Consider the following 11835-nt stretch of genomic DNA (forward strand, 5'->3'; position numbering starts at 1 on the left):
CCAACAATCTGCCCCTCAACACACGTACACAATTTCAAAGGGTATATAGATGGTTTTATTAGCCAAAGGCTAATTGAGAGGGTGTGGTACTTAGGGTGGCAGAGGGGTTAGCTATGGTCATTTGAAGAGAAGAGGATCCCAGTTGTGACTCTATATATTGAGCACATAGGAAGAATAAAATGGGTAGGAATCCCTCAGCTGTTTACTTGTGAATCCTGCTTGGCTTCTTGCTTATCTTTGGACCTCATAGGAAGGGGCTTGGCTGGTAGCAGCCATGGGACGAATACTTTGCATGAGCCCCTTTTGGGGAGCTAACCAAAAAGTGAATAATGTGATTGTAGCTTAGGAATATATGCCTGCAGAGAAAATGGTAAGATATTCAATACTGTACTGAGTATCTCTAATACAGAGAAGCAGTTGTGCCTGAACAATTTTGACTCCCCCAGTTATCACAGTCTGCTAAATATCGTTAGAGCACCACTGAATGAGACAAATTAAGGTCAGAATTAATTAGCAAACCATACAGTTTGATTGGCTCAACTCTTTACACAATAAGCCATCCATCAAACCCTCTACATATAAGCCATCCAGCAATCAAAATAACCAAATAACTTTCCAAGGAAATCCATATTGTATCCCTAAGGAAGCTAAATAATTAGGACTTTGAAAGAAATCAATCTCTTCCAGAGTTTCCTTCCCACCCACATATGCACTGATTCAGTTCATGCAAAGCAAAGCTAGTTCTATTGCGGAAATGCCAACATTCTATTGTCCAAATCCCTACACAACCTGGGATATCTTTTTGAAATGTTAATTCCCAGTAAGAACCCATTAAGTAGCACAAGAGAAACTTGTATGTAGATGTATCAGTGCTGTACAAGAAAGCCTAGGTGTGCTAGGTGCGCTAACACAGAGTTTGATGTTGGGTGAAACTTTAAAAAAATCATAGAAATTTCAGCCCCACCCCTTTTTAAAGGCAAGTTTCAAGATGCTAGAAAGGCATGCTTGACGAAAGCAAAGAAGCCAAATGTACGTGAAAAGTTTCGACCACTTCAAACCAGAGTTTCAGAGCCCCTCTGCATAGTTTGTTGTCTCTCCCACTGATTAGCAGAAGCATTAAGATATTATGCAAAATAAACAAGGAAATATACTTAATATGCACAATTTAGACACATTGCAGAATTCAGTTTTCTCACCCCAAAATTTAGATTACTGTGGTATAAAATTTCCATTTAAAAGCGAAGTATAAAAAACCCTCAGCCCTACTATAAGCACTCTATCAGCAGCTACCAGCTTCTTATATCTAAATTATGTGCAGCCTAATCCTATGCTTATTTACTTAGAAGTAGGGTCTCAGCAAGTTGATCGTTCTGAAACCAGTTCATTGGACTTCAGTGTTAATCTGAAAATGGTTCGAATTTCTGGTGCAAAGGGTTTGAACTGTAACAGTCCGAGAAGAAGAAACAGAATGGTATCTGAGTTGTTTGTTTGTTTGTATCCATCAACACAAACAGCCAGCTTCAATAGAGATCTTAGTTCCTTAGGTCATTAAAACAGCCTGCAACCCCCTGCTGATTAATCTGTTGTATCGGCAACTGTCTAGGATGCTAACTGTTTTCTGATTAGCCCGCTCTCCTCTTTAAATGACAGTAGCTCAATTCAGAACTTCTTGCGAGGCCAGCACAGGACCAGATGGTCCCGCTGTGCTGGAATTATGGATATACTGTCTGCTTGGGACTTACTACCCTTTGCCCCTCCTTGAGAAGGCATGAGGTTGGGTGCAAGTCTCCCCTTCTGCAGCTCAGCAGCATGTATCCAGACACACATTTGTTCTTTTGCATGAGTGAGGTATAGCCATACACAATGGAGAATTAACCATCTATGAGTTCTTTCTCAAACATTTACATTTCTGTCATTGGCTAAAACCACTGACTAAAGCTTGCTTCCTGGTAATGAATGCTTTGTAAGTCAAAAGCTTGCATGTTTACCAAGAAAGTTGGAATAATAAGAGATATCCCTTAATCTGTTTTCCTATGCCCATGAAAATTGCCTTAATTGGTGATGCACTTAACTTATCAAAGCATCATATGTACAGTAGATCCTGAAAAACAGGTTCACAAATTTCAGACGCATCCCTTTCTTTCTCAACTTGAAGTATGTCGCTAGAGAAATGCAAAATGTGGCAATTGGCAGAAACTGCTCCAGTTGCAGTCCATGATACCTAATCTTCTAAAGACTGACTGACTGAATGAACAGAACATTAATAAGAAGAAGTAGCACTTATATGGAGAATAAAGATGGAGGAAACAAAATTGATCCTCAATATTGATAAAATATGCCATAAAGCAAATTCATATTACACCCTTGCATATTCATTTGACTAATGTCACTATTTACAGGAAATGGGCACCAAATGACTAAAGATGCTGGCAAGTACAGCATCTGAATACCACTTTAGCAGTGGTTAGAAGTAGCACACATTGAAGCCGACCATTGGAATAATAGCTCTGCAGTTTAGACAGACAGATGTGGAAGAGGACATACCAGAATAAAGACCACATCTGCACCACACATGAAAAGCACTCTTATACCACTTTAGCAGCCACGGCTTCCCTCCTAAGAATCCTGGGAACTGTAGTTTAAAGTGCTGTGAACTGTAGCTCTGTGAGGAGTAAACTACAATTCCCGGGATTCTTGAAGAAAGGCATGACTGTTAAAAGTGATAAAAATGTGTTTTTAATGGATTTGTGGATGTGACCAAAGACTCATAGTCACCACTTCAAACAAGCTGACAAATACCAACTTGAAAGGAGGGTAGCTGCAGTAACTTGGAGTTTGTAGGTTAACAGATCATATGCTTAAGGGCTAAACCTTGATGAACATATATTAATCACCCTATAGTTGAGTATCATCATGCATTTCTGATTGTGAGGGTGACTCAGTTCTGCAAAGGCCAAGCGTAGATTCTAATGATTGGTTTGCAGGTTGAATATCACGTATGTGCAAGTAGTTACTGAAGTAAGAACACAAGGATAACTAAGGAAATAGAAGCCGACGAGTCAAGGGCAGTTTCCCATGACGGTCTATCTTGATTGAGATGAAGCCAAAACTACAAGGAGATGAAGGGTTTCACCCTCACAGACTCTGGAAGAAAAGGTACTATTACAAACAAGAGTGATGAAATTCTTGATACGGGAGCTTGGAGATTTCTTAGTGCTGAAAGAAGCAAACAGATCAGATATATTATTAATGTCATCAGTTCTTGCAGAAGAACTAGTAGTGATGTCAAATCAGCTTAATACGTCTTTGCAACAGCAAAATGCTGCCCAACACCCACAGCAAGCTCTGAATAACTTGGGAAACAGTGGAAAAGACATTTGTTTATTTATCTATTTATTTATTTTCTATACCACTTTATATTTTTAAGAAAAATCTCAGCGGTTTACAGCATATTAAATCAGGGGTTGGCAAGGTTTACCTCGCCTGGGCCAGTTCACTCCCGCGGAGATCGCTCTGTGGGCTGTATTGCGTCTGTGAGGACGCAACTTCCAGCGCCTACGTCGACACGACTTCCGGCGCCAGGGAAGCGAGTCCCTGCTCTGCGCAGGTTTAGCGCAGCGCGCAGGGACTCGCTGAGCAGGTGGCTCGGTTTGGGGGTGTCTCGTGGGCCGTTTAAACGACCCCCATGGGCCGCTTTATTATATCAATAAATCAATAAAACAATCTGAAAAAGTCAAATATAGAGTATACAGTCAAAGCAAAATAACAGAAAACTAAAATATTATCTTAAAATATTTCAAAATACAACATTACAAAGAAGGTCAACTACAGAATGCATATAACATAGTATAGGGCTGGGTAAGTCTGCCCCCTAGGCCAGGTGGAAAAAGCCTTGCAGGGAGCGGCCTTCAGCACTCACAGCTGGGCGATGTTCCTCCAGCCTCATGAGGAGTCTCTCTTGTAGGGCTGGATGAGTATGGGCCCTGCTCCCTAGGTCAGGTGGAAAGGGCCTTGTAATGTGCGGCCTTCACGCCTCACAGCCAGGAAATACGTACACCATATATACACCATCAGCATGGTAAGAGATGGTCATCCTAAGTGTTGCTTCTGGGTTTTTGGGGGGGAGACTGCCTTCTGTTCAGAGCACTTTTGTGGGAAAGATGAAATTGAAGGTGGAATCATTCATGATGAATGTAATGGTGATCTTGATGAGCGCCAATTAAAATCAAGTGTGGCATGCCAGCTTTGGTAAACCTGTTCAGTATCACAATAATATCCTTCTACCAGGTTCTTTGCAAAGTATAGATGGAACCAATTGTTGTTATATTAATCATCATCAAGAACATTCTAAAGGCTGAAATATAAAAAGCCCAAAGTATCAAACTGTCGTCTCTCATGGTTCCAAATCATCCAAGGGAGACTTTCCCTAATCTATCTGCAAGGGCTGCACCACCACCTGAATACTCTGTGCCCAGAGATCTGCATCTCATGAAGAAAATGACAGGAAGATTTAGCTGAAAAAAGCCAGTACAAGAGTAATTCATCACCTGTGCACCATGGTATAGCTAGTTATTGATGGAAGCTTGAAGATACTCTTTCATTGTCTTTCCGTTCTTTGCTTTCAAAAAACAACGCACCATGGGTTTCCCCCCAGTCCTTCTGTATCCTGTCACAGACTGTTTGCCATACTTATGGACCTTCAGAATGTGCTGAGCCAGCTGAAGCAAAGGTAGCGGCATATTACCAGCCTCCTCATGAGGTAGTATTTGGGGACTAGTTTTAACAAGTGGCTATGGGCCTTCATGAGTACCATGTGAGTCATCCTCAAGAATACATCCGGCCAGCCAACCAACCAACCAACCAACCAACCAACCAGAAGAGCCTCTGAAGTGTACTTCCTGGAGGCAGTCAGCATCCAAAATCAGGTCCAGTCCTAGGATCGTGCAAATGGCAATCCATGTGGACAGATGGTCCAGGGGTCAGGGAATCTGATGATAATGGGGTCAAGAGCAGGAATCAGCAAGATAGGGCCAGGAGTTACAAGCATTATTACCAGCAATTGACCGCTGCTGGAAGCTCTGCTTAAGAAGGCTGAAGCCGGATGGTTCTCATCAGTACCTTCTCCACCATGTCCTTGAAGGTTGGGACACTCCGCCTTCTCCCCCTTCAGGCTGCTGTTCAGCAGGCGAAGCTGACTCCTGGCCCACAACAGACCTGAGTGCAACAGCACTCTTCCTGCTCTTGATTCCCAGAAACTACTGTACAGAGGCATACTGCCTCCAATAGTGAAGGCAAAAATTGAATTATCCTCCATAAATTTGTCTAATCCTTTTTTAAAGCCATCCAAGTTTGTGGCCATCACCACCTCATGTGGGAGCAGATTCCATCTTCTATGAGAAAATTCACCCACCTGGTTGGATTGCAAAGCTATTATTTCAGAACTTCAATATGTACTGCTACTTGCAACCATAACTGAGAACGTGGTACTCATTTCCCATACTTGGTAGTGTCTTCAGGTGTTTGGTGAATATGTCCTGTTATATAATAGCAACATGAACTACATGCTTACAGCCCTATTAAATGTTTATGGGCTTGCAATGGTCAGCTCTTTGGCATTTTATACGTTTGTTGGGCTCAGTTTCCTCTCCTCCATCTTTATTTTTCACTTACTATGTTGCTTTAGGCACATCAGTGGAGGAGCAGGGAAGTGCTATAAGCATTACTCACTTTGCCTCAGTCATCGCCTTTTCATTTATGGCACTTGAAATCAAAGGATATACATTAATATGTGATTCATAGCTATGAAACTACATGCTCCCTTCTACAATAAAAATTCACTATGTCTTACAGAGATTTAATTTTGCATTAAATTGTGGAGGTATTGAAGAGACACTGGTGATGCAACTTTCCTCATGCTAGAAATGTATTATTGCACGCCATCCCAATCTCTGAGCCATGCAAGATTCCAGGGGTTCTAGCTGCTTACCCAGAGTTTAGTTTCCTTGGAATGAGGGACAACAGACACTGTATATGCAACTTGAGCCTATGATGGAAGGGCTCCCTCACAGCTGGGGGGTGGGTGGGCTTCCTCTTACTGTGGCTGGCCCAGACTGATGCTTATTTGCGAGGGGAAGCTGGAAGACCTGGAAAATGATCCTCCTCCCCCTTTCTCCATTTTTGGAACTGTGTGCGACAGAAATCCTGGAGAAATCCTCTCCAAGCAAAGTTGAAAAGGGGAAGTTTTGTAGCTTGTTTTCTTCTTTTGCTTCCTTCAGTGTCTCAGAGATCAATTAAAAGTGGTGAAGAGATCAGAACACCACTTCCTTCCCTTTTTGGGAACAGATGCACTTTGGTGTATTGCTTGCTTATGTGTGTTCTCTCTCTCTGTGTGTGTGTGCGTTTGTGTTTGGATCTAAAGGACAACATACATGTTTACATCATGTGAATACATAAAAAGGGCACTGCTGCATACAATCAGCTACAAAAACTGAGTCCTTTTTATACCGAAAATGAAATACCTGCAATGAAAGAAATGTGATGCTGACATATGAAACTTTTTGTATTTATCCCTTCCTGTAATTTGGAAGGAAAATGTAGCCAATCCACTTTATTTAACTGCAATGGTTCAGCCGTCAACAATTTTTTAAGGAAACTTGTGGATTATTTATCCTTTTATTTTATTATTTAGAGCCTTAATCTGCAAGCATTTACTACTCAGAAGTAAGTCCCATTGAGTTCGATAGGACTTACTCTTTATTATGTGCCTGATCATTATCAGTTTCTACTACTACTCTAAATAATAATATTAATAATAATAATAATAATATCAAACAGTCATAATACTTCTTAGAATTCCTCAAATGATCAATTACTCTCTGAGGAGATCTACTTAAGGTTGAATGAAAGCCAGATACATACACAGACAATTTTATTATTTGGAAAGACTATTTCTTCTCCAGCCTCTTTCAAACTATGTTCTATGTCCTTTATGAACAAATGTGTTGAGTTTGTGTGTGTGTGTGTGTGTGTGTGTGTGTGTGTACACAAACACACGTGGGGGGTGACAAACTGGGTCTTTGCCCTGGGTGACAGAAAGCCTGCTTATAATAACAACCCATACCTTGTTGTTGTTTAGTCGTGTCTGGCTCTTCGTGACCCCATGGACCAGAGCACACCAGGCACTCCTGTCTTCAACCCATACCTAGGGCCATTACAGCTCTTGAACAGTGGGATATTCTGTTAAGATTCCACCCCCACCCCCAAACTCACAATAGTATTATTATGGTGTAAGTTTGGCAGGCCAGATTCTAATTCATCATGTACATGGAATGTCCTCTTGAGTTGGAAGGTACACAGGGGTGCAGAGAGAGAAAAGGAGCAGCGGTGTCAGAGGGAAGTACCAGAAATAAACACGGAGATAATTACAATGAAGCTTAGATGTATGCAAAGTAATTACAGTGACCATTCACAATGCAACGTAGATAAAGATCCTGGCATTTATAAGTTAATAAAAACATACAGGATATCTAGTTCACAATTATAGCTTTGTTAGCATATATGATGCCACAAAACGTTTTGCTGCAGCAGACTAACATGGTTACTAACATGGGGAAACCCAGCAAGATGGGAGGTGTATAAATAAATTATTATTATTATTATTATTATTATTATTATTATTACTCCTCCTCCTCCAATAGTTCCCTGAGGAGAGGGATTGATTGTTAAACCACTCTGGAAACTGTAGCTTTGGGAGGGTAATAGGGGTTTCCTTACAACTCTCAGCACCCTTAGAAAACTACATTTAAAAGTTCAGTATTTAAAATGGGTAGCCAGATGCTGAGACTACTGAAGTACTAAAAAATACTACAGAGTCCTCATTTCAAATTTACCATATCCTTTCAGAACATCACACCTTGGAAAAAAAGGTCTTCGTTTGTCAAAGTACCTCGCTTAATTTTACAGTCAGGCATTTTGGCATTTCGGTCTAATACTCCACAAACACATTAAAAGTACAGTCAGTTCTGCCTTTACATAATTATTTATTAACTCCCTCTGGTCAAGGCTGTGTGACAATATTATTTCTGGTGAAATCTGCCATCTAGTGGTCAGATATGCTGCGGCTCAGTTAACTGCATAATAAAAACAAGACTATTTTGAATAACTGCAATACTATACTGGATCTGGCTAACTAATGTATTTTCTAACTTGAGTATGATGGAAGTTCATCAGAGTTAGAGAGATGTCGTATCTCGGAAAGCGTTTGCATTTTCTGGCTACCAAGGTCTGTAAAACCTCAAACACTTCTTCCATGACATTATTTAAACTAAATTTCAGAGTAATTGGTACTTGTAGCAAAAGCCACAACATCCTATGGCAATGAATTACCGGTATATGAGCTTTAAAAATCATTATTATCCCAATGTAAGATACCAATCACTATAAACACAAATAGCGCTAACCATATATATCAAAGTTTGACTTACACGTTTTTTTATTCAGCAGTGTATTCATTTACAGTGGTGCCTCGCAAGACGAAATTAATCCGTTCCGCGAGTCTCTTCGTCTTGCGGTTTTTTTGTCTTGCGAAGCACGGCTATTAGCGGCTTAGCGGCTATTAACGGCTTAGCGGCTTTAAGAAAAAGGAAACAAACTCGCAAGAACTCGCAAGACGTTTCGTCTTGCGAAGCAAGCCCATAGGGAAATTCGTCTTGCGGAACGACTCAAAAAACGCAAAACCCTTTCGTCTAGCGAGTTTTTCGTCTTGCGGGGCACCACTGTATTTCTAATAGTAAGAAAAAAATGGTGATTCTCCTAGGGAATCGCCCCCCCCCAAAAAAAATGTTCACGGTGAGGAACAAAACTTAGATAGGGGCCCTTGTCATGCAGCTAAAATTCATCTACACTTCTATCTTAAGAATATAATTCATGTTAGAAAACCCTATCTTGCAACAGCAGGTGCAGGATGTATCTAGAAAAAAGCTTACTTCACACAGTTTGCAATATGGCAAGCTAAAAGTAATTACAAATAAATACTACTTTCCTAATCTAGTCTAGAATGTTGACAAAACATTCTCCTCTTGTGATAACATCTACCTTTTATTGCTATGTATTTCTTGGGCACATGGGAATACAATTACGAACTTAATTCATTCTGGAGGTCCGTTCTTAACCTGAGGTACCACTTTAGCTAATGGGGCCTCCCGCTGCCACTGCCACACGATTTCTGTTCTCATCCTGAGGTAAAGTTCTTAACCCAAGGTACTACTTCTGGGTTAGCGGAGTCTTTAACCAAAGTGTTTGTAACCCGAGGTAGCACTGCACACCCAATAGGAAACTTACATTTGAGTTAGAAAACTAATTTCTATAAACCACACGTGTGAAACAAGACTACCGCTGCACTCCTAAATCCATTCAGAAGTCCTAATGAATTATTTGGACTTACTTCCAGATAAATACGCACACGATAACACTACAGCTACAATTCTTTCAACAAAGAAGTTTCCAGATATTTCATCTGAGCAAAAGCCCCTGTCCCCTCTATTTAGCTTGAGTTCTGTTTTAGATTAAATTCTATAGAAACAACATTGGCAATGGTCTGTCATAAATCCCTCTGGTCTGAAATCTTTCCCCCTTCTCTATACAGTCCAATATATTTTACCAAAGGAACATCAACATTTGCATTGATTTAAAAAACAACAACAGTAAAGTTTGGGCATAACTTTATTCATTTCCACCTTTCAAAGTCTTACCTGACCCTGTTGTGATCTGAAGGATGGCTCCATTCAATTTTATTTCCTTTACACCGCAGTTCTAAATTCTGTCCTGCGGAGAGGCTCAGAGTAGCAGCAGGTTTCTGAAAACGCCCCTTATCCATCACCTGTGTCATTATGGAATGGATTTTTGGAGACGCATCTGTGGATTCTCTCTCCTTTAGTTTGGGAGTTTTGGGTTTTACTTTTTTGTTAGCGGGTTTAATCCTGTTCTCTCCTGGTTCCTTCGGACGCTTGTTCTTTGCAGGCTGACCAATAGCTATCACGAGAGATAGGAGAAAATATCATGCTCTATTTTGGGTACAAAGAAATTTCCTGAAAGGGGTTTTTCACCTCACATATGGAAAGGAACCCAGAATATTGACATAGGATTAGCATTTGTAACCAATTTATTATAAATAGGCCAAGACAGCACGGAGGGCTTTTGTGTGTATATACATCCTGTTCATTTTTTGTTAGTTCAGCATGCTCACCAACAGGCAATTTTAAATCTGCATGGATTTAAATTAACACATGCAAATAAGCAATTACTAGGTCTTCCCATGGGATAAGATGACACTTCTGTGTAAAATCAATTATCTTTGCCAGAAGCTACTACTCTTAGTTAACATTCATACGAACACGCAGTTGTAGAAAGAACAGCTGAGATTATAGGTTTGGAAGTTGGATTAGAATTCTAGAAAACTAAACTTGGTTTGTTCATGTAAAACTGCTTGTAATCCTTAATTCTAATGTTTTTCCAAGAGATATATTCCCCCTTTAATTAGTATTGTATTATCCTTGTGCTAGCGCCTATAAACAGATTCCATGGGGAAATACTGGGAAATGCTGTGTTTTGGAACAGAAACACAAATTACACCTGCAGTGACTGATCTAAGCAAGCTCATTCATGTATTGCTGGTCACTTGATACTGTACTGGGATAAATACGCCTATTTGACAATCTACTTAAGAACAAGGGCCACAGAGCAGGGTGGGAGTAAATTTTACTGGGATGCTTTACGCCATTATCCTGTTTTAAATCTAATTTGAATAGAAGTTTCGTTCAAACCTTAATACATTATTATATTAAAGTAACACCATACAATATCCCATAGCATGATATTAAAACCTTAATTTAAAAAAACAAGTTTTGGGGTTTGTTGGTTTGCTTTCAAAGCTATGCATGTGAGCCATTCTGAGCAGCAGAGTCCTGTGGTAACTAAACGGGGTGTGGAGAAAAATAAAAAACCCCACGTCCAAATTCTCAGCATTCTTTCCCGGGGCGAGGAGGGGTGGCAGCAGCTAACGGACTCCATTAATCTGAGGCACACTTGCTTAGCCAGAAGGAGAAGGAGGCGCTCTGCCAAGTGGCGGGAAAGGCGGCAGAAACTGGGAGGCGGCAGTTCTCCCTCGCCCCCCAAAAGTTTTATAAGTGCGGCGTGGCACGGGATACACGCCATGGGGTGGGATGAGGGGCTTAAAGGGTGTTTTTTTGAAAGGGATGCTGAGGGTTGGAAGGCGGTGGGGCGCGCAAGACGCACAGCGACCACCCGGGCGGACTCACCATTTTGCAGCGTTTGGTGGAACAGCAGGAGCCCGAGGAGCAGCAGCCACGGCTTCATAGCGGGAAGGAGAGGAGAAGTTGGCCGGGAAAAGGGCCCGTCGTCAACTCGGGAGGGCGGGAAAGCGTCGGCGGGAGGAGGCCGAAGCAGGCGGCCCGGCTCGACTGAGGCGGTTGTGGGGGAAAGCGGCCTTTTCCTTTCCCGCCCTCAGGCCCCCCGCGGTGCTGTCAGTCATTAATAGCGCTCGTGGCAGCGGCGACGCCTCCGCGAGTTCTGGAGTTAAGTGGGGTGGAGGACGCCCCATTTTTTGTTAGTGAGAGACTCTCGCCCACCTCTCCACACGCGCGAGGCTTGCCCTCCAGCTGTCTCTCCTCAGGCGCATGAAAACGGGGGGGGGGGGTGGTTGTTCTCAATATCTTTATTCCCACCAAGCCTGCGTTAATCCCATCCACATTGGCCCCAGCTGAGCTGGACTAGGAGAGGCGCCATCAGTGTCCGCATGGCACCGGCTCCTGGACAACA

General features: G+C 41.7%; 1 protein-coding gene across 2 annotated transcripts in view; it reads right to left on the reverse strand.

The window, feature by feature from the left end:
- The window catches only part of PDGFRL (platelet derived growth factor receptor like), a 19730-nt gene extending 8126 nt beyond the window's left edge, over positions 1 to 11604 (reverse strand). Inside the window, exons 1-2 of one of the 2 annotated variants that reach the window (XM_081020141.1) lie at positions 11316 to 11604; positions 9750 to 10029 (exon numbers count right to left, since the gene is read on the reverse strand). In XM_081020141.1, the coding sequence (XP_080876267.1) occupies positions 9750 to 10029; positions 11316 to 11373 (338 nt within the window). In that variant the 5' untranslated portion in view covers positions 11374 to 11604. Of the gene's footprint in view, positions 1 to 9749; positions 10030 to 11005; positions 11110 to 11315 lie in introns of those variants that run through there. The other variant, XM_081020142.1, reaches the window with a different exon arrangement.
- Positions 11605 to 11835: the final 231 nt, after the last annotated feature.

The sequence above is a fragment of the Podarcis pityusensis genome (genome assembly GCF_964106645.2).
Source record: "Podarcis pityusensis genome assembly, chromosome: 9".
Taxonomy (NCBI): Eukaryota; Metazoa; Chordata; class Lepidosauria; order Squamata; family Lacertidae; genus Podarcis; species Podarcis pityusensis.